The sequence below is a fragment of the Mangifera indica genome, chromosome 11 (assembly GCF_011075055.1).
Source record: "Mangifera indica cultivar Alphonso chromosome 11, CATAS_Mindica_2.1, whole genome shotgun sequence".
NCBI lineage: Eukaryota > Viridiplantae > Streptophyta > Magnoliopsida > Sapindales > Anacardiaceae > Mangifera > Mangifera indica.
Genome location: NC_058147.1, coordinates 4363374 through 4387518, shown reverse-complemented (window position 1 = coordinate 4387518; position 24145 = coordinate 4363374). Strand labels below are relative to the sequence as shown.

Sequence of the window (24145 nt, the reverse complement as noted above, 5' to 3'; positions counted from 1 at the left end):
TGCTTTTCTCGATGAACAAAGTCGAGTTTGTTTTTGAATAATGAGGCATTTTTGGCCCTTGGTGCCATCCAACCAAAACGACACAGACGACAGCCGTCCCATACTTGTCTGGCTCCCCCGTTTGCCTTTATTAAGATATACATACATACGTACATACATTACTGTCCGTTGACTCTGCACTTGCACAAGGGCCCCTTAAAATGACGTTTAATAAACCACTCCATTTCAACCAATTGGACAATCAATGCCATACACGTGTACTTTCTAATCATTCCTAACTTCGACAAACGCCACCTCGCATGTGTATCACCATCGCTGCTGACATTGCCTTTTTCAGCCACTCAGCTTGCAAATGAATTTAATTGGTTGATTTATCATGTCAGACTTGATGTATACCAAAATATAAATATCATTATTTTATAGTATATAATATATATTTTATCGTATAATATGATATATATTATTAATGTGAATAATATATATATTTTTTTTAAATAATAATATAATAAAGATATATGTGAGAAATTTTAAACTTTTTAAGAATATTTTTGATAATCTAAAATAATGATATGTCAATTAGAATTATTTATTATTTTATTAATATTTTATTATTTTATATTTTTAAAAATTGTAACATACAATATGATATTTAATACATGATAAAAAAATTAGATTTTTAATATACGATACGATAAATAATTCAATTGAGTGCTTTCACATAATATCTTTAAATACATACCATAAAATATCACTTCCGAATATGGTTATATGCAAGTAAATAATATCCTAACTCATTCAAACTAAAACTCGTTATAATATTTTGTCACACTTCAAACCCATAATCAAGCATAAAAATTATTAAATCTAAATATTAAGGTCAATTTTACTTGTAATTATGTTAGATTTAGAAATCTACTCATTGTTGAAGGTTTATGATTGATTAATGCTAATTTCATGCCCATGTGTTCTTCCTACTGTCAATGTTTGAATTATTGGAAGTGCAACATATGTTATACCAAGTTTATATAAAGAGTTTTGGGGGTTTAGGGATTCATAAAATTGGATTTAAATATCACAAAATCAGTTTCTATTTTTAAGGAACCGATAGGCTTCGATTCCTATCCCGATTTCTAAAACGATACCCAAATCTACTCATCTCTACCAAACAGGATGCCATACCCAGTAACCGATTCCGGCAATTCGGGGTCTGTTCTATTTTTGTTCTGACAGTCAATCAAATTGACTATAGTTATGATCCTTGATGGCCGCCACAAGAGACCTAGAATCTTCAAGCACAGGAATTAATAGCATGTTGGACTAATTGGGGTGCATGCACAAATTAAATGAAATGACAGTGGAGATGGCGGCAGAGGCAAAAGTCAGCTCCATGGAAAAGAAAAGGCCCACCGGCCACCACCACAAAAACTCCTCTAACTTTCTATGCAACTTAATCCCATAACCACTTTTTATTCCAATTAACTGATATAGACAATTAAGATGATCTATGGGACCCCTCAGCTTTCAAGTTGTTCAATTAGTTGGTCTTGTCCTTGTTCGTCAAATTCATCCCACAACTGAATCTCCCCATGATGAGAACGCTAAACCGGGCTGCCCCACCTGCACCATATGCTGGAAGCCTAGGCACTCTATTTTAGGAAAGTGATTGATGCAGAAATGGTTTCGTTCAGTGCATGTAGACATTGATTTTTACCTACGACGTTACAGATGGCTTTAGATGAGTAGATGGACATGGAATAATCCCTTTAGATGGAGATGTCGAAGAAAGCAGCTCCAACACTGGTATTTTCCACACTTTTAAAAACCCAAGTATCTTGTCAAAAATCTTTTCTTACTTTCACCCTAACTTTAATCTATTCAAAACTTCATAAATGGATGAATGAATGATAGTTCTTGTTCATTGTCATGCAGATAAACTCAATTACTCGTCCAAATTATGCCTCAAGCAGGGCTTAGTTGCTAAGTGTTAGATACATGGTGGTGTGTCTAGCATCTTAACACTTTGACACATCATAAAAAAACGTGGAGATAACTCACATTAAGAGCATGTAGCTAACTTATACCACCAAGATATATGTTACTTTATATTCTGAATATGTAAGCTCCTACCCCGAAACAATAGAGAGAGAGAGTCTCTTTTAAATTAGGAGAGATTTAAATTTTTTGATTGTGACCACATATCTAACATTGAATAAGATACTCAAATTACCAAAATAGGCATTGGACAATATAATGACCATACCAATAGGCCAATTGAGTTCCGTTTAGTGCAAAATAGTTGTGCTATTAGAATGGTATATTAAATGTAAAGTGTGATTAAGTCAATCAGACAATAATGCAAAGTGGTGACACCACACCCAACAACATCTATTGTGCTCTTGGCTTTAAGCGGATATGCAAACTTAGCAAAATATTCAGACTCCACATATCCTTGAATCATCAAAATGCCCTCATCGCTTGACTATAGAAAAAAGACGGAGACAAAAGCAAAGGATCGTTTTTGGATCCCTTATTTAATTTATGAAAATATTTGTGAATTCTAGCATCTTTTAATCTTTCATACTCACTAAAAGAGAAAGAATACACAAAAACTCTATAAAAAAAACAGACATAAGTTTTACCCTAACAACCGATCCTGGATTATCATTTTATTGCATTGTGTATCCTTACACATTTTATTCACATATATTTTCACCGCATCTCTAGCGTAATATCTTCAAATTATTATATCATTACGTTGGTTCAATTTTCCGCATCAATAATTTTCAAATTATCAAATCATCACATTGGTTCAATTTTTCGCATCAATTTTCCACATCAATATTGAGAAATGTTGTATATATATATATATATATATATATATATATATATATATATGCCAAATTCAAGTTCAATTTCAAAGATCACCCAGGATCTACTTCTAGTTCTAAATATCATCAGTCCTTAACCATGCATTTTGTAGGAAACTACTTTTTTTATTTTTCCTCTTTTTAAAGCTGAAAATAAACAACAAAAAAAAAAAATCAATTAAGTTTTAATAAGAGTGTATAATTAGGAACATAAGTCAAAAGGGAAGAACAGTCAGATTCTTTTGTCCTTATTCAGCCAATAAGCTATCTTATATAAGATTACTTTGTTGAAGAGATCTTTCAATTAGTTGGACATTTTTACAAATGATCAACACACATGAATCTTGCTAAGAAAATCTGAAACACTGTACATTAAGAAATCGCCGACAGAAATGAAAGCAACAAATCAACTTTTACCGGTGAAAAGAATCAAATGGGTGCAGCATTTTCATAATCATTAAGGTAAATCAATGAAGGACAAATTGCAAGAAATGGTCAAGAAAAGGGGCGCCGTGTCTTTGAAGAAGATGTGCATGATGCAATGGCAAAGGCAACTTGGCTGAAATTTTCCATCACTGAAACTTGACAGGATATCCAGTTTCATTGAATCCAAACTAACTTTCCTCCACATGTTATATATTGCACCACCTAACGAATGGTGAAAACAGAAAGCTTAAGGGAGAGTCGTACTGAGGACTTGACGTGCGTAACAACCGCCATCAATGAAGGGTGGGAAGAAGCTAGCTAGCCAGCTATCAGAAATGTAGCAGGCCACCAACCAACTTTGAATTTGAAAAAATTGCACCGCTAAATCTCATCTGAGGTCGATCGTATAGATCAAATTTTAAATTTATTAACTAATTTTATAACCAATAAACTCAAAAATTTTATCTTGATATATCTATTCTATAAAAGGCTTAACCCAAACTTTGCACTTTGAGAGTCCACCCATCAACCATCCAAGCTTCCTTGGGAACTCTGAAAAAGTTGTTGCATTGCAAGCGTGCGCTTAAACATTCTGAGTTCACGGTTCCTTTTAAAATCTTGTGCCATTTTACCTTATACTGTACTTCAGAAAATTGCGAATCAATAATTGACCGGCTTTTGTTTTGTTTCATCTGTGCATTAGGGTTTGAAATTCATTTTCCCACTTAATATTACCATCTTCTATAATTTGCTCGTGCTTTGTAATGGATAAAGAAAAATAATAATAATAATGCAGAATTATTACAAAATATAAGTTGTCTCGTATCTTGATAGTGCATATATAAAAATAAAATTATACGTATAATTTTTATATAATTAGATATTATTTTATTATTTTTTAATTATCCGATCATATAATAATGTATCGTTATTTATATAAAAAAATCATTCACATAACATTACTCTATCTATACACACACACATATTTGTGTGTGCACATGTGGTTATTAATTAAAACAAATATATTTTTTTGGGTATATGAAATTAAACAAGATTGAACCGATATAACCAAATAACTTAATTAAATATAATTATGCTCTTATTTCTAACTTTTCAATAAAACCCTATACCGATAATATTAACTACTATTTTTTTAATCTCACAAACTCATATCTAAAATCGTATGAACGAAAAAACACAAATTCAAGCAACGAAACGTCAAATATAGGTAACAAGGTCAATTTGTATTTGTTTTTTCTTCTTAAGTTGATAAATTGTTGTAGCAAAAAAAAAAAAACCAATATTGTAGGACCTTCGTGAGTTTTAGGCATATTTTAGAAGTTTGGTGCATACGTTAAACTTTAAACTAGTGTGCCAAATTTTGATTTGGGTGGTTAAGGGCAATACTTTAAATTACAAGGGGTTTTAAAGTTTTTCAATTTTAGATTATAAGGGGCTTATAAAACTTTCAATAGAGTTCCTAATAGGAATATCAATTTAGGCCCGATTTTAGGGGTTCTGATCTTAACTGGGAGAAAATTCTCCGATAAAAACAAGGAAAGATGCGGGGATAAGAATGAAAAAAATCTCTGTATTCAAGGACGGGCTAGGGACGGGGATATATATGTCCTTGCCCCTCCCCTCTCCACCCCACCCCCTAAATATAATATATTAATATAATAATTTATAGTATATTTTAATTAGTTTAATATTTTTAATTACAATTTCGTTAGTATTTCCTATGTAAGTTGCTTTTAAATTAATTTTGCTTTTAAAATTGATTATTCCATGTTAGTTTTTAAAATGTTGTTTTGTATCAACATGAAGAGCTATTAATGAAGAGATTGATTATTGTATATTGTTAAATTTTGTGAAAACTTTTTATTTGAACTAAAATAACAATAAATATTTTGTAGCTCTTATAGCAAGTAATATTTTGGAAAAATATGATTTATTTTATTTATTGAAATATATGAAGGAATTAAAATTTATATTTACGGATATGGGCAGAGGATTTTTCCTTGCGGGGACGGGGAGGAGATTTTTCTTTGCGAGGAGGGGACGGGGATTCTTTGTTATCCCCTTAACGAGGACGGGGATTGATATCCCCTCCCTGCCCCTCCCTATTGTCATCCCTAATTCCTAGGGTTGTATTTGCAAAATATAAAAGTTAAAGATTTTTCAAAAGTTTAACTAATGTATATGCTAAACTTTTACTAGTAAGTTAAACTTCAAATTGGATGGCTAATTGTAAGATTTAGAATTTAGAATGTATGAAATTTTGTAAAATTTAGTGTTCACTAATAGCGTGAAATCTTAAAAATTTTAGAAGTTTTATGTATTCTAAGATAATTATAAGATTTTAAAGTTAGAAAGGATTTATGTAAGGTTTTACAAATTTTTTAAAACTATATTTATATATTCTAAAATAAATCACATTATCATTATATAATTGATCAAAATGTCAAATATTGTTACGGGTTATATGTGCTTGAATGACAACTTGAAATATACCATTTCTATTTCACAAAAAGTTTTGAGGATTTGCACTTATTTTGAATAACAATTTGGAAAAAAAGATCCTCTTTAGATATATAATTGTATTAAATAATAACTTCGAGAGAAAACTCTTCGTAAAATGATTTTAATAAAATATGAAAACTAACATTTTTTTTTCTTATTTTTAGGTTGAAATGTGATTAGAAACTTTGAAAACAACCTCAACAACCATAACAAATGGTAATGATGGCAATGAACTACAACGAGAGAGAGAGAGAGAGAGAGAGGAATATGACTAAGAAGAAGAAGAAAATAGAAATGAAATTTGTCCGATAAAGTTTGGAGGGGTGAATGTAATAGGTTTGTTCTCGGATTTTAATTGAAAAGTCAAATGAAAGTAGGCTAAACTTTTGAAATTGAGGACAATGCATTAGAATTTTGATTTATACAAAAGCGTTCAAGATTATGACTTCACAATGCAAGTCTCTTGAAAACCCTAAGAGAAGTTGAAAATTAAGGCACAAAGCTCATTGAGTTAATGTTTGAGAGAGTGAAAATTGTCAAGATAAACTTCAACCTCAGCATCTTAACTTTCCTTTTCACTTGAACTTGGAGATGGTGTTGATTTTGATGTTGACATAGTAGTAGAGTTTGATTCTGAACCCATTTTCAAATAATTTGATCTCATCTTCATCTTAATTAAATTCATTAATAATAATAATAATATTCAACATATATCCACTATGAAGACACAAATATTATATGTGACTGACCCACAAGAAAAATGAAAGAGAAATGTTCTCTTATTTAATTTCCCATTGTGTTTTCTTCCGGTTTCTATCCCATTGCTTTTCACAATTATTACTCTCTTCCATTCCACACTCGCAACACCATTGTCTAACTCTATCAACCTCACCATTACCTCACTCCCACCTCAATCCTCTGCTTTCACTTACACCTCGACGCCTCCAGCCTTTTATGAGTTTGTTTGTGTTGGGTTGATTCAACATGTGTGATTGTTGCAAGATTTGTTTGGCCGATTGATTGTGTTTTGTAATAAGGAAAGTTTAGCACTAGTTTTGCTCAGGGTGTTTAGGAGTATGTCCAACCCATAAATGTTTTTCAGCCAAAGGATCGGGATGGAGAAGAAAAATATAAAATAATTAGAATAATATATAATAAAAAACAACACTTAAAATTATTAAATTATTACATTATTTATATTGAAAAATGATTGAATTTTTTTTAATTAAATTGATTGAACTTTTATATTTTTCAATTAAAAAAACTTAATTTTTAGATATGTTGAACTTTTATATTATTTCTGTTACGATGATCAAACTTTGTTTTTTTTTTTTAATTGAAGAGATTGAACAGTTAAATTTTCTAATTAAAAATCGAATTTTTAATTTTATTTATGAAATTAACCAAAATTTCAATATTTTTTATTGAAGATATTAACCAAATATAATTAGAATAATTTATTTTATTTTTATTTTAAAAACGAGATGATTAGTTTAATATTTTTCATAAAGAATCGTAAAAATTTTGTCATTTCAATAAAAAATATGGAAGTATTATCTTTTAATTAGAAAATTTTGAAAATCTATTCTTTTTAATATAAAAAATTTTGATAATTTAATAATTTTATCTATCATTTTGTCTTAATATATTATACAAAGTGATAAAATGTTTTTTACATAAATATGTAAAATGAACCTTCCAAACTTAAGTGTGAAATAGTCATTTTGCCTTAATCATATTACTATTGTTATTTCTTTGTTGTTACATTGGCAGGATTTGATGAATAGCAATATTACCCGTATATATATTTAATTAGAGATAACAATTATGACGGAAATTAAAGTTTTCGATCCTCTTTAACTATAATAAATATAAGTTTTTTGATAAAAATAAAAAAACAGATAGAGACAAAGAAGAAAAATATTTTCACAATTAAAAACAAACTGGAGATGAGGATACATATGTTTCATCCCCACCTCATCCATGTTTCTATTCTTACTTTTTTATATTAATATTTTTATTTAAAATACTAACATATTTTAATAGTTTTAGAATATTTATATTTTTAAATTTTATTTTTTTTGTATATATATTAAGATGGTTAATATTTTTATTTCTAACATTTAAAATAAAGAGTTAATTTTAATTTTATTATTTTATATATTTATATTGTGTTTAAAAAAAAAATTTCTTACGTATACAAAGATGGGAAAGAGATTATTCCTATGAGAGGAAAATAAAATATTCAACTTGTCTCCTGTTGTCCCTTTATATTTAATATATAATTTAAATATTTAGATAATATTTTATTAAATAATATTTTATTTTTAATTTAAAATTATTTAATTATATACTTAAATTATATATTAAAAATATATTTTCATAATTTTATTATTATTTGATTAATTAGAGTGGGTACAATGAAGATCAATATCTAGTTTATTATATTTTTGGGAAAAAAATTCTTAAAAATGATTAACAGTATTCACTAAACGACTTGTTTGGTATATGAATAACAAAAAATAAATAAATAAATTCAAGTCGAGAAAAGAAATGAACAAGTTGATGGGCTAGCAGGCAGGAGCTACTGCTAGCACACGGATGTTACAGAAGCTCCACAGAATCAATAAATCAACGTGGACCCAGAGAGAGAGAGAGAAGAAGATGAACTTCAATCAATCAATTTTTATACCATAGATTTTTCTTTAATTAAAAAAAAAAAGTTATCAAAGCAAAAGAATTAACTTACAGAAACAAATGGTGGTGCAGAAGATAAGACAGCTAGGAGAGAGCTACCTTGCTATCGATGTGTTTTCTTTTTGCCCATTAAAGGCAGACGAAATAGACAAACCAAAGTACAGATTTGATCAGAATCAGATGATATATATATTAAGATGGGGTTTTTGAGAGCTTTCAATAACGTATTGGATAAAGCAATTCTTTCAAAGAGTCTCTCTCTTATCTCTGCAGCTGCACTGGCAAGTGGCAAGTGGCAAGTGGCAAGTGGCAAGTGGCAAGTGGCAAGAATAACCCTACCCTTGTTCTCCACTGTCATAAGCTTTATCCCATTCAATAACCCAATACAAGTTATGAACCAGAATTAGCCATCTCTTCACCCACTGCTTCAGCTACAGCCCCCTATTTCAATTACCACTGATATAGGTTCAGTTTCAAACCTGAAAGAAGAGCTGTGTTTAAAACTTAGCCACCCCCATTAGTCATTGCTTCTTCATAAATCTAAACAAAATCCCAACCAAATATCTTGATGGGTAATAATTCAATCAGAAGAGGGATTGATTTTGACGTAAGATTACCAGCATTAAAGACACCAGCTGGCTTATCACTTCTCTTTTATATTCAACAAAAACAAATATTACTAGATCATTAACATTCAACATGGAATTCTGAAATTGAACATGGAGCATCTTCACAATGAAGAAGCACTAGCCACCAAATTAAACGTAAATCTATTGTTTAATTAATTCACGGGAGACAGTAGAAGAGAAAAAAAGAGAAAAACTCAATAAGGCGGTGGCGGTGGTCTAGCTGTGGGTGCCCATATCACGTCACCAGGCAAATGACAACTGTACATGGACATACCACATGACTCTCCACCCGCCACTTGTTCACTCTCGGCCCCACCGCCGCCACCACCACCACTAGAACCAACTGGCGATTGCCCTTCACCACCACCGGAAACCGAAGTCCTTGGCTCATCCTGAACAGACAGTCGATGATACGATGGATTATTAAACGTAGCTGCGACCAAGAACACCGTCCCAGCCGCAATTAGTGGGCCCACCACGGATCCTCCCACGATCTGCCCCTGTGGCCCCGCCAAAGAAATCGCAAATATGTTTGGTACCGGAAGACATGCACCATTCTGCGGCAAAAACGTCGCGGATATGGAGAGAACATCAAATCTTCCGTGAAAGGTTATCGTGGCGCCAGGAGTTGGGGAAGGCTGACGGAGAGTAACGTTAGCGACGGTTCCAGAGCCGGAGAGGACACAGATTCCAAGACTCTTGCGGTGGCAGAAGTTTGAAATAGCTTCAACGACGTCGTTCCCACCAGCGACTTCAAGAATGTAAGGGCTCATCACAGTTTCGGGCTCGCGTGTGATAAAAACAGGGGGTCTAGGCTTGTTTTTGGAGCCCGGTGGCCTGCCTCTTGGGCGCCGAACAACTTCAATAGTAGCTCCATCGCCGGGCTCATGTTGCTTGAGTTTAGGCGCAGGGGTGGCTGCAGATGCAGAGTTGTGGCTGTTGGTTTCTTCTTCAGAAGTCGGAGAGTCACGCGAAAGCTGAAAGTGATGAGAGAAAGGATGCTGATGGTGTTGTTGATGATGAAGCTTTGAGAACATGCCGGGAGAGTTCGCGGTTTTGGGTTCCAAATATTCACCTTTCATGTTTTGGTTTTTAAATAATATTTGTTTGTGACAGATCTTTATTATATTTTATTGAGAGGAGATCTATGTATGTGCAGGTGATTGGCTGGTGAGAAAAATAAAAGGTAATTTGACAAGGTGGAATGGGAAGAGTTAGAGAAAGAGAGATACAAATATGGAGGAAGAGTTGAGTGTAGATTTGTTTTTATAGTAAAAGAGATTGAGATTGGGAGGTTGTTGAGTTAGGGGAAGATTGATGAGAGAGAAGATGAGTAAGAAGAAGAAGAAGGAGGAGGAGGAGGAGGAGGAGGAGGAGTAGGGTGGTGGGTGAGCTTGGAAACCACGTAAAGACTAATTGCGCCGCTGGTTGTAGACTAAAAGTAGGGTCCATTCATGAGGGCAGATATGTCATTGTCGCTGACATTAGGGTATTGGTTAGCTCAGGCTTACACCGCCATTGTTTTTTTTCTTAAAAGAGAAAGAGAGTGAGAAACAAATAGGAAGAGATTTGCCCCAATCTGTGCCTGACAAAAGCTGTGGAAGTGGAATCTTCCTGCTCTTTTACAAGGGTGTGTGAGTTTGAGGTTAATTGATATTAACGAAACTAAAAATTTTAATTTATCTAATAATTAAATAATTATTAAATTTAAAATTTTATTTATTTATTTATTTAATAGGATTTATCAAAATTTAATATAGATGAATCAATTTGGGTATGATATTTTAATATTTTTTTATATATAATTTAAGTATATAATTGATGTGATGTTATGTTGTATTTTTCCTCAAATATTCTCTCTAATTTTGTTATAAAATGTAGGCTTTATTTCATCTTCATCAATCAACCAATCTAGACTTTAATTGTATAAATTTAAATTCTTATCTCACCTCACCTCACCTAGCTCACTTACTTTGACGAGGACCATACTTTTCAATAGGACTCTTTTTGGGATGTATGTTTAGCCTCCATAAAAAAAATTAATCATTTTTGCTTAGGATACACATTTAGATTTGGGCTAAATCTAAAAAGTCTTAAGAGAAAGATTTTGTTTGCTATTACTTTTCCCATTTTGTAACCAACTTAAAACATTGTTCAAAGTGGACCCTCTAGCCTTAAATAGGCACTCTAATTTCACAAAAAGAAAAGAAGTATGGAATATCAATTACCAAAGAGATTATTACTGAAGCAAGCAGTAAGCATACCCAGATGGCAACTGATCCTTTATAGTAATTTTCTAGTGTATAGAAAAAAAAAATCCATGTTGACATCAATATGCAGGGAAAAAAAGTATGCATATTTTGATATTTCACTTTGGAAACTTATCAGGATATCCAACTAGTTAAAGGTATTTGAACATACAGTGCTGACATTTGAAACAGCTTTCTATTCAACGATGCTGGTGAGATATTGGAATTCAACAATACAACTGTCCATGTTTAGTAAAGGAAAGATGACAACTAATAAAACCGACATGAACCTTAGGTTAGCTTGAGTAGTTAGAGCAAAAGATCTTTAAGAAAGGTTAGGATTCGAATAATATGAGTAAAAACTCTTTGTGAAAAGTCAAGATTCGAATAGTATGAGTAAAGAAAAGCACATACAAAAAATTTGAACTGATTAATTTAAGATCTGTTATAATGATTGAGAATTTAATTACTGGGTTATAAGTTCTAAGAAATCTCCACAATTTAAACATGCAGTGCTAACATTTGAAATAGCTTTCTATTCAACGTTGCAGGTGAGATATTGGAATTCAACAATTCCACTGTCCCTGTTTAGTAATCAAAAGATGACAATTAATAAAGCCGACATAGACCTTATGTTAGCTTGAGTGATTAGAGGGAAAGACCTTATATGGTTACAATGAAAGACTTTTTGTAAAAAGTTAAATTCAAACAGTATGAGTGAAGAGAGCCATCCTTATGAAAGAAATTTAGACTCCTAATCTAATATAGTCATTGTGGGTTCGGTCGATATACTGTAGAATATACGAAAAAACCTCTGTTGGTGCTTGTTGCCGGTATTTCTTAGAAGCTTTAGTTCATTTTGTTTTCGCAGAGTCGGTAGAATTGCGGAAGAGAAGGAAGGTAAAAAAGAAAGAAAACTTGTTGAAACTCTCCCAAGCACGCAAGCAAAAGCAGCAGCTGGGTGTGTTTGAAAGGGTTACTCTTGCCAACAAACAAGTGCAGTTGCGTTGATTGGATTTGAAGACAGACAAGGGTAGATTAGCAAGCTGAAGCTGACTGCAATATCAGCCCATATAATCCTGTAGTAAGAAGACAAATTTAACTGTGTTTCTTTTTATAAAGATATATAACTAAAGTTAGTGATATGCCTTAACCAATATTTGCTTAGTTTGTTGGTGCAATTAACCAAAAGCATATAGTCATATTTGAGAAACAATCACAGAATAATCTAATCTGGGAGGAGAGAGGAGCAAGCATGGGTTCAAAGCATAATTGCCACTTTGGCTACTCAAGACAGAATTTGACGGTTGCCGAAAGTGAAGCTCTCTGTACCTTAAAAAGGAAAATTTGGTAAGCTTTGGAGTTTAGTTGGCATGTCAAAAATGAAAAAAAAAACTTCAACGCGACGTTAACCAGCTAACTCACATGTGCATAAACAAAAAATATGGAGCCCAATTCCAAATCAAACAAAAAAGAATTACGACTTCGATCAGTTATAAAAATAACTCATCATTTTGTCTCAGAAACATTACCTTATTTTGTTTTTGAGAAGATGATCTCAAAGCTCTGATTCCTTTCCACACATATTCAGTGTTCAACTTATTTTTAAGTCTAAAAAGAGGTAATGACATTAATCTGGGCAGTGAATTATTAAAAAATAAATAATTTTGATAAATTAAGAACGCAAGAAAAACTGATTCTGGGTTCCTAAAAGTTGTATTGAGTTTATAAAGATTAAAGTCACAAATGGAGAGGAATCAAATGTCGTCGTCTTACTAGAGTTAACTTTAGTCATTCACCACAACAGTAAAAGCAAGTAAAACCAGTTCACTTTTTAATTACCTAAGCAATAAACCTACATAAATTCGTTTTAGGTATACAAATGTTTACACATTTATATGTATTATTATATGATTGAGTGATTTTGAATTAAAAATAAAGTAACACTCAATTATATGATAACATGTATAAATATGTGCATAAATTATTTACCCAAAATGGGTTCTTATAATAGTGCTCTTACCTAATTGGGTTACCATTGAAATAAGTTGGGAAATTAGTGTGAACCCTAACCAAGTTGAATGAAGAAGAATCATCATGGAAGACATATTCTTGTGTTAAATCATGAAATGGGTCATGAGTTAGTGAGGGTAAATAGAGTTAACCAATGGGGTGTTATTACTTGTAAGCTAATCTTTTCATCTAATTCCTTTGCCACTTCAATTAGGCCAAACGACTATTTCCCACCCAAGGTATGCTGTAATGACAAGTTTCCCCCCTTTAACTATGGAAATACCAAACACCCACCCATGGCCAGTTAAATTTAACAGAACCCTAACGCCTGAAAATTTTATCTCCTTTTGCCCCCCTAAAGTTTGAAAACAAAAATTTCCCCCCAGCCTAAGTTTAAGAAAATGGCAATTTCACCCTAGGGTTTGGTTTTGAAATCTCCGGCGACCTCTCCGGCTCCGTTGCCGACGGCTTCTCCCTCCCGAAGAATCCTCTCCTTCCGGTGATCGGTTTCCTCCCATTTGGAGGCCCGATCGTCGCCAGAAAAGCGGTGGGAGACGAAGAACTTCGTCGGGGAAGACGAAGTTCTTCGTCTTCCCAGACGAAGACGAAGCCGTCGTCTTCGTCTGGGAAGACGATCGGCTTCCCAGGGAAGACAACCGTCTTCTTCTGGGAAGACGAAGAACTTCGTCTTCCCCGACGAAGTTCTTCGTCTCCCACCGTTTTTCCGGCGACGATCGGGCCTCCAAATGGGAGGAAACCGATCACCGGAAGGAGAGGATTCTTCGGGAGGGAGAAGCTGTCGGCAACGGAGCCGGAGAGGTCGTCGGAGATTTCAAAACCAAACCCTAGGGTGAAACTGCCATTTTCTTAAACTTAGGCTGGGGGGAAATTTTTGTTTTCAAACTTTAGGGGGGCAAAAGGAGATAAAATTTTCAGGCGTTAGGGTTCTGTTAAATTTAACTGGTCATGGGTGGGTGTTTGGTATTTCCATAGTTAAAGGGGGGAAACTTGTCATTACAGCATACCTTGGGTGGGAAATAGTCGTTTGGCCCTTCAATTACTAAAGAAAAAAAGGTGAGGGAATAAAGTAACTTTGATGGTTGGAACCCAATACGACATTATATATATATATATCTAAATCAGTTCATTGCCCCTTCTTTCCTTCAACAGAGGAATACATTGATTTTTAATAATAATTTGGGATGAATTAAGAGTTTCATCATTTGTTTACTTCAATTGACATATCGATGGACATGAATCATGGCATGGAGCTTTTCGACTATTTATGAACTATTGTCCTTCTTTCTCGATATTGGCTTGGCTATTATGGCATATATATGGATACTTGTACTACCTATTTCTGTGTTTCCTTCCTTATCATTTGACACTCATAAATAAATGCTCGGTTGTGTAATTTAAAACCATAAACTTCCTACAGTTTGGAGTGATTTTATTGGGTAGGTTAACGTCAACGTAAAATTTTGCAACCTCAACGTCACACTTCATTTGAGTATAATTTTTATTTTAAATTTTGAGAGCTTACATCATCAAATCCATCTTATACAAAATATATATTATATAACTAGATTGATTAAATATTAATTTAAATAATTTATTGAATTAGTCATCTATCAAATAAAAAGGATTAAAAGACTTATTCTCACTCAAGGTATAATAAAATTTTAACTTTTATTCTCTAACTTTTAAAAACTCAAACATCTATTCATAAACAAATTCTCGTTAAAAATTTCAGTTACGATTAGACGTAAAACTATTATTTAATAGAAAAATTAAAATTTTATTAGATTTTTCTCTGTATATTTAAAAATCTCACAATTTTTTTAATCCAAAATTTGAAAAGTGACAAATACCCTGTAAAGTTTATTTCTCTCTTTTTCAACGTTGATTAACAGTCTCTAACCTTTGGTCATCCTCCCTCATACTTTATCTCTCCATTCAGTCTCTCTCCCTTGCCTCTCTTGTCATCTTTGACCAAGAGAAATGACCAAATTATCTTCATCTCAAACAATTTCATCTTCGTCTCAATCGAATGCAATCAGAAAGGCAAGGGGGAGAGGGAAAGAAGAGAGACCAGAGAGAGAGAGATAAGGTGAGAGAGAGGATAGTCGACGGTCCCAGACCACTGATTGAAATCGAAAAAAAGAAAAACAAGCCCTAAGAGGGTATTTGTTATTTTTTAAACTTTGAGTTAGAAAAAATTATAAGATTTTTAAACTTAAAATTAAATATATAATAAAACTTAATTTTTTTATTGAATAATAATTTTACTTCAATATTAATTAAAATTTTTAACAAAAATTTATTTATAAATGAATATTTAGGTTTTAAAAAATTGGAGGATGAAAGTTTACAGTTTCACTATTTCTTGGGTGGGAAAAAGCTTTTAGGCCAATAAAGAAAACCCACTCAGGCCCCTTACCCGATCAAGCACAATCCGTGTGTGACAACATTGCTTGAGGGACAATGGAGAGGCACGGCTGTTTATGGTTCAATCATCCGTTGATTTCGTTCGTCATCTTAAATCGGATTTAATGAATGGGCCACCCAGCAAAGCTCAAATTTTGCATTTGTCAAACAATAATTAAACTACTAATCGTTATCTTCTCCACAACACTAACGTGTAGCAGCAGATTTGTTACCGTTCAAAAATGCTTTTTTATTACTTATTCACTTCAACAAATAACATAAAAACTTGAATAAACTACTAATCGTTATCTTCTCCACAACACTAACGTGTAGCAGCAGATTTGGTACCGTTCAAAAATGCTTTTTTATTACTTATTCACTCCAACAAATAACATAAAAACTTGAATAGTGCTATATATTTAAACAATATATATATATACACATAAATAATAATATATTATCGTATGATTAAATAATTTTAAATTAAAAATAAAATATTATTCAATCTCTTAATGAAATATTATTGATGAGATATTATTGTTTGTAGCCATTGTTTGTCTACCTAGTTTTATGATGAAGATTTTAACTAAGAAATTATGTCAGCCCTAGGTGGCTGTCGGAAAGTAAATTTGTCTTGGTCAATATAACAACCAATAGAAGAATTGGTTCCGTTTAGCCAACGGTACATTTCCCGGTAAATATTTAAACTAGAACCATACCAGGTGGTAAAAAAAAAAATCAAATAAATAAATAAATAATTGGCCGCACTTGAACAAGATACAAAACGAAAATTCTACTTTCATAAGCGAGCAACATAAGAATTTGCCTGAGTCACGTATCTCACCCATCGATATGGCTTGTAAGTACTGGATTTCTTTGCTATCTGCAAGTATTTCACCTGCATCAAATGATCATGAAAACTGGTTTTCCTCAAAGCCACTAAGAGAAGAAGATCAAGATGGTTTTGACTTCAACACAGAGTAATAATCTTAACTCCTGTTATTTGGTAAACTGTCATTCAGTCAGTGACAGATACCGGCATAAAGCCCTCCTCCCTCATAAACAGGAGAAGCCTCCAGTGGGCTTGCTACAAGATTTTAACTCTAATAAAAGCATCGTAGTTACTAAAACTATTACAAAATTAGCAATTTCTGGTGTAAACACTCCCGTAAAATAAAATATTTCTCAGAACTAAAGACTTCCTACTAGCTGGTGTTCCAACGCTATTAGCATCAAGGTTCAAAGCAGTGACCAAGTTGGGCCATTTCTACCAAGAAGCCCATAATTCAATCATGACTCCAAAATGACTTGCTCAGAGAACAGAAACTGGCGGAAAAATCATAATTTGAAAGGATTCCAAAAAATCATAATCTGAACTATCATCTGGTTGACTGTTACAGATTACGGTGATTCTCTAGTCTGTTAAACTCCTTCCATGTTTAGAACAGATTTAAAAATTAACAAAATTGAGTTTGTTACCAAAGTGCAGAAATGCAGAGACAACTAGAAAGTTAACATGATGTCTTACCTGAAGCCTTGAAGCATTGTACATTGGGATTGTGAAAGTCATGCTGACGGGTCCAGATTCTTTTATGATATTTCCTGTATTGAACAATAAATATAGTAAGAGAAACAAGTGCTCAAGGGTAAAAAGAGTAACACCTAAAAAATGCTAGTGTAGAACTCGTCACCAAAATAAAAATCATAATTCCAGTAAGAGAGATTCTGAAATTCAATAGGTAATACCACGTGATTCCTGTGAAAATGTCAACTTTGCACGTAGCGTGTGTTCAGATCCACCAACAATCTGTTAAGACTGTGCCCATAAGTAATTATGTATTTGAATAATGCATTGATAATTGCAATGAAAAGGTGCAACCCCCCTCAACAATGAACTTATTAAAATTATTGAAAAGCAAATTGATGCAGGAATTCATAAAAAATTATTGCCTTCTTTAAACCCCATTCAAGTCGCTTAGTAGCTTCCTTGAAATCTGTTTTCTGCCCAACTGCTCCAGGTTCTAATCCAAATCCCACTCTGTGGAAATGTTGATTCAAAACAGTCAAAATGTATACAATGAAACATAAACAAAAGCAAAACACCATTCATGCAGAAGTGGTGTAATCTATCTGTCTTAACTCATTAAATTGTAGACAATTTTTGGCCATTTCTCATATAAAGATAGATGAGCAACTTTTTCTAAACCTTTTTTAATATGATAACATATGTTACCTTCCTATTATTTCATCCATTCAAGCAGAAACAATCTGTCTATCTATTTAACTGCAGCAGAGTATAGCAGAAGTTTACAGTTTTACCAAATATTCTTACAAATAAGTTTCCACATTAAAGCAGCAGTAAAAGGCATCAAAGACAACGAAACAAGACTCTGTTGCCTCTTCTGGATTATATTCATGGCAGTTTTTCTGTTTATATTAGTAGGTGGTAATTTCTACTAGTAAATGATATAAACTAAGAATAACTGCCTATGAGTGCACTTCAGAAACATATTAGAGGCCTAGAAAAAAATTAAATACATCAGATAAATATATATCTAATCAATAATTCCAGGATATGCAACAAAATCTCATCAGTTTACTACATCAAATAAAATGTAATGCATGGAATAATAATACCTGGTAGTATATTTTGGAAGGGGCATTTCTACTACAATTGTGTTTGCTGTAATGTTGGAAGAGAATTCTGCGTTTATTTTTATAATCACTTCAACCTATAAAATCACAAGCATACAGAATAGAAGCAGAGGTTGGACACTAAATAATAGGAGTGTTGATCGGAATTATAACTTATATTTGTCTAGTAATTTCCAAAGATAGAGGTCATATAAATTGGCATCATCATCCCTTATTTTGAAAACTATGAAATGATAGAAAATAGTCACCTTAAGGGCTCCTGCTTCTTCAGTCAATGTGTTAATACGAAAAGGAGGCTTGAACTCCTGGGTCATACGATAGTTCATGACAGTAAATTCACCATCTGGCGGAATCTGACAAAGACAAGCAGGATGAGACACTATTTTGAACAACAGGATATAAATAAATAGTGCTTTATCCAGATCACAGCATCTTAGTTTCACTCACCAGAGACAGAGTTCTATCCAGATCAAAACTATTAAGGCGTACAGATTCATGAAAGTTACAGTCATCAAGTATCACAGCTCCTGACCCAGATGAACTCCTATACTCTGTCAAGCAAGCAGTGTCTGATGAGTTTGGGAAATGCTTGAAGAGAGAGCATATGGAATTGAATTACTCAGAGCATTTGAAAAATATATTGATATATATAAACCTACAAAGGCACCATGCACAAGGAAATAACCATCGTTCTACAAACTTTAAAGCTAAACTTTGGCAACTTTTTTAAAGTGCTGTGTTAAGGAAAAAGTCAATCAAGAGATGTAACCATAAATGCACCAGAAAGGTGAAAAAGCCTGTACCATATATCGATCTCCCATCTTTTCCTATGCTCAGGTCATCATTAAGAGCTAATAGTATTTCTGGGTTCCCAGTAAGATAGCTCTTCATTTGGATGGTGCCATCAATCTCAGAAGTCAGTATATATCCCTGTATAAACATCATTGGATTGATTTAGGGGAGTATCACTAAAAATGAACAAATAAAAAATGTAATCACTTAATGTAAATTGATATATACTTAAGCTAATCAAACATATTAACAGAAAATCTTATAATAAACACTGTAAACACAATGTGAATAGACATTATGGTAGACATCAAGCATGTGAGTATTTACATGTTTTGAAGATATTATAGGGCGTGAATAAGGGTGACAGACATCACATGTCATAAAAATACCGTGGCATCCAAGGTACATCCCACAAATATCCTATGAAAGCTCATTAACTATAATTAGCAGAAAAACCAGCAGTGAAATTAAAGATTATACACTATTCAACATTACAAGGAAACCAAAATCAATAGCCATAGAAGTGACAATGACCTCATCATACAAAGACATCAAATGACATCAAACCAGACTATAGCCATGTAAGATTCACAAAGCCAACAGCACACAAGTATATGTGCATTGTAATTTGTGCAATTCTAATTAAAATAAATGGTACTCATCAATAGTGTTTCATTATCTCTGTAGTAATATATCTACATGTGAGTAAGAATGACTGAAAGCAAAAGGCTTTCAGTTCTTTCCTGCTTTATAGGGGTATTCGATACAGAGGGCATAGCACGAAGGTATAAAGGTTTCCAGAATGAAAAATCAATAAAAAATAATATGCTTTAGGATCAAGTACACTAAATTATTATGTTTCTATTTTGCTCCTATACTCTTTAGGAATGTTGATAAATACTCTGGACTAAACTTTTGTAAATAATTCAGCTGATTCATCTAAGTTACACCACAAATGGAGCAATAACACTAACATAAAAAATTATTACAAAATTGATCACAATACTCACACTTGAACTAAATGTCATGCTGATTTTTTCAATTATATCCACAAAAATTTCTTCTCTCTTCCTACAACCAGGCTCATTTGCCACAACAGATTTAGTGACAGCTGTTGCTGGCATTCTTTTGGTACCTTGCTACATTAAAATCCAAAATTCTCACTGTTAAACATACAGGGTATGTGCAAGTTAACCACGTACTCAAAAGCATGATTAATTAAATAACATCATACCATAAAAATGGAAGCAGGGCCAAGAGGTTGTAGGCGTGCAGCATCAATCACAATTGGTTCATTAAACACATAGGATTTCAACACTTCAGTAGAAGTTGTCTGCACATAACCAAAATCCTGGTACAAAAGATCACAGTCAGTCAGTCAAGACGCTGTAACAACTAACAATACATTGATGATCAAACAACAAATTGACGTCAATGCAGAATCACAAAAACTTACAATGACTTCGTCAAGCAACTCATACACAAGCACAAAGTTCTTACGCAATGAATCTTCATTGAGAACTCCAAGATAATCTTTGATCACACGAGCGACCCTTTGCAGAAGCTCCAACATAAGACATGGTGAAACATTAACTCTTGTTGTTGCGACAAACAATAATCCAACAATTTTCACATGAAAGTAGTTCACACCGTCCACGTTCTATCAATCAAAAACAAAAATCAATTAAAAATAATTAACCACATTGATCCAAATAATAAACCGATGAACACTTACTTACTAAATAATACCTACAAAGACAGGCGGCGCCTCCTCGTGTCCATCTTCTTTCCAAAACTTCACTTTACGAAAAAATATCTCCGCAGATCCTTTCTGCACCTCACCTCGATCTGCAGTAACAATTAAATTGGTAACTAATCAGTAGTTTAGAGCTTTTTCATGTAAAAATTAATGCGAAATCTATATAATTTAATTCAGATCAACGAGCTACAGATGTCTTGAAAATTACAATGTAGATTGTAGACTAGGGAAGACTATTAGAGAGATAAAACTCACAGTCGCGGAAGACGATGTTATCGCCTCGTTGAGACAGTACGAAGAACTGCGAGATCATTTTTGCTTTGCAAAATTGAACTAAGATCTGATCCCTTTCTTGGCCTGATATTTCTTTTCTAGCTGCTCTATTCTTTCGGTTGAAGGTTCATTTTAGATTTATTTAGAAACTTCAAATGACTACAAAGTTCTAGTAATGCTCTTGTTTTCTTATCGGTCAAACGAACTTAGCTAATATTGTAGGTAAACATGGTATACAAACCGTATGTATAGGAGTTATCCAAGCCGGTTTGATGTTAAAATCAGTTCAATTTAATTTAGTATAATTTAAATTTATTTAATTTAAATTTAAATTAAAATATTTAATTCATTTTTAAAATCAAATTAAATTTAAATTAAAAGGAGTTCACCATTAAACTGATTTATTCAATTAAAAACATTTTAGCCTAATAATAGTATATTACTCATTTTAAATATATAAATAAATACATATTATTATATATTATTATGTGATTTAATATTATTTTATCTTTAATTTAAAATTATTTAATTATTTAATAATATTTATTTATTTATACATTTAATGTAAGTAAATATAATTTTATTAAAATTTTTTTATTTACAACAATCCACCGGAGAGTAGAAGCTGCTCATCATCGTTCTCGTTTAGCAAACCACCGATACGAGCCCGTTTATTTCCCTGGAAGGCCTGGCCCATTTTATAAGCGGAGGCCCGATTCTCCACCACATCTTTCAAAGCCCTTTTCAATAATCCCATCTCCTTATCTCCGCCACCACCAATCCATTCCATCACGACGACGCTCTTCGTCCTCCCACCAACCGTCATCATCTCAGCTCGGATTGGTCTTGCCCCGACTGATCCAATGGCCCGGCTTAGATCCCAGTTCAGACCCGGCCTGTCCTCGCAACATATACTCGCTTTTACAACTCTCCCTTCATTGTGACAGTAATTGATGCTTAACTCGTCTGACTCACCAGGAAACGGCCAAGCCTCCGTCTCCGATGACCCGCTGATGCTGCTGCTGCATGAGCTCCCATCCTGTCTTGCCACGTCAGCTGCTTGCCTCCTCAGCTCCTTCACGTGGCGCACCACCTCCGCTAACAACGAAGCCTTGTCCGTCTGTTTCAGTGTCAAAACAGAAGAGAATAAATAGCCTTCAAAATTTTACAAAAGCAACAGTGATAAAGGAATTGAACGAGAAAGAGAAGGAGAAGGTCAATACTTTAGTGGTGTTGGGAAGAAGAGTACGAAGTGTAGAGAGATGACCGTTTATACGCTGCCTACGTCTCCTCTCAGCTTCCTTATGACTTTTGCAAGCTTCCGTTTGTTTCTTCTCAACCACTTTTGACGCTGAACTCACGACTGAATCTTCACCGTGGGTTAATCTCACCCAGTTTGGCTCTTGAACGAACCTGGAGCTTTGATTCGACCAGTTCTCGAATCCAGCGTAACTCTGAAATGGAAACATCTTGTTGCTGAGAGAATTAGAAACATAAAAACAAGAAAATGGGGCAATCTTTGTTTAATGCTACTGCTATTTGCTAGCAATAGTAGTAGTTTAAGGCAGCAAGCGTACGGAAAAACAAGAGAATTGGAAGATAGAAGTGAAGAGATTGTGTAGAATGAAGAAAATAACAACGAAATACTGAGCGCTGAAGGTGAAGTGGAAGTATAGCTGCAAAAGAGAGGAGAGAGACTGTGACATCTTATTTGCCGCCGATGGATGTTAAAAAAGGCAATAAAAACTATTTATATATTTTTAATATATTTTTAGTGAATAATGTAAATAAATAAGTGAATTATTATTATATAATTATATAATTTTGAATTAAAAATATAATAATATTTAATTATTTAATAATATATTATTTTATATAGTCAAAATTATATAAAAATATATATACAGATAAAAACAGAATAGTGGTCAAAACTCAGTCATTACTTTTATTTTAACATCCTAACAACTTTCCACATCTAATTAATATTGCAGGGAAAAGTGAATCACTGTTCCCACCCAAGGTTTGGCCTTAATACCCTTGTCTACCCTTAGTTGATCAAATTAACATTTTTTCATTTTTACCCAAAATTAAACTCGGTAATAAAACAATAGTATTAAAAGGAAAATTTATTATTTTATCCTAATTATTTTATTTTTTAAAATTATTGTATAATTTTAAATTAATAAAAATTAAAAATAATCTTTTTAAAAAATCTTTAATTCTCACCTCTTTTCTTTCTCTCTATATAAATATGATATCTTTCTTATATAATTGTATATCAATGATACATTGTAATTTTTAAAACTATTGGTAGTTCTCATAAAACTTTTAGGAGGTTATTGGAAATTTGTAAAAACATTGAAGGTCTTTTTAAAATTTTAAAATATCAATTTATTCCTTGATAATTTCAAAAAAGATAATTACACCCTAAAAAGTTAAATAAAATGCAACAAAGTATTTTAAAAGTTAAATTATCATATTTAAAAAGTTTCGATCAAATAAAAAGTTATTATTTTTTTATTTTAAAACTAATAGATAATAAAAAGTTATTATTTTTTATTTAAAAAAATGTTTTTACTCTACGGGAAAATTATGGAAATTAATATTAAAGATCATGAAATGTTAATGGGCGCCCTATTCCATTCCATGCCCTATTCCATTCCATTATCACGCGGCCATTTATTCGATATTTTTTTAATTATAAGTTATTATTATTATTATTATTATTATAATATAATTGAAAATGCGCACCTCATTTGCTCATGTGAGGCTGTCGTGAAGAAATGGTTTCCGTGTAGTGGGGTGAGTCACAACTCACGAGTGCTAATTTCCACC

General features: G+C 32.7%; 3 protein-coding genes across 7 annotated transcripts; all 3 read right to left on the bottom strand.

Annotated features, from left to right (window-relative positions):
* Positions 1 to 9113: 9113 nt before the first annotated feature.
* On the bottom strand, positions 9114 to 10716 carry LOC123228644 (AT-hook motif nuclear-localized protein 17-like). The gene has a single exon (XM_044654097.1). It carries the CDS (start codon positions 10222 to 10224, stop codon positions 9337 to 9339), a length of 888 nt encoding a protein of 295 aa, XP_044510032.1. The 5' UTR covers positions 10225 to 10716; the 3' UTR covers positions 9114 to 9336.
* A 5702-nt stretch (positions 10717 to 16418) lies between these two features.
* On the bottom strand, positions 16419 to 21550 carry LOC123228846 (AP-4 complex subunit mu-like). 5 transcript variants are annotated; one of them, XM_044654316.1, is made up of 13 exons: positions 21293 to 21545; positions 21032 to 21126; positions 20735 to 20938; positions 20513 to 20629; positions 20289 to 20417; positions 19290 to 19416; positions 18934 to 19037; positions 18735 to 18839; positions 18469 to 18563; positions 17782 to 17869; positions 17581 to 17638; positions 17360 to 17433; positions 16419 to 16729 (listed from the first exon to the last, which is right to left on the bottom strand). In XM_044654316.1, exons 1-13 carry the CDS (start codon positions 21348 to 21350, stop codon positions 16631 to 16633), a joined length of 1353 nt encoding a protein of 450 aa, XP_044510251.1. In that variant the 5' UTR covers positions 21351 to 21545; the 3' UTR covers positions 16419 to 16630. The 5 variants fall into 5 exon arrangements, with proteins under 5 accessions (XP_044510251.1, XP_044510250.1, XP_044510254.1 ...); XM_044654315.1 differs by having other exon boundaries at positions 17578 to 17638; positions 21293 to 21540; XM_044654319.1 differs by having other exon boundaries at positions 17578 to 17638; positions 21028 to 21126; positions 21293 to 21538.
* Positions 21551 to 21875: 325 nt separating this feature from the next.
* LOC123230027 (transcription factor bHLH30-like) lies at positions 21876 to 23010 on the bottom strand. Its single transcript, XM_044656120.1, has 2 exons — positions 22534 to 23010; positions 21876 to 22430 (listed from the first exon to the last, which is right to left on the bottom strand). The coding sequence occupies exons 1-2, from the start codon at positions 22777 to 22779 to the stop codon at positions 21909 to 21911; spliced, it is 768 nt and encodes a 255-aa protein (XP_044512055.1). The 5' UTR covers positions 22780 to 23010; the 3' UTR covers positions 21876 to 21908.
* Positions 23011 to 24145: the final 1135 nt, after the last annotated feature.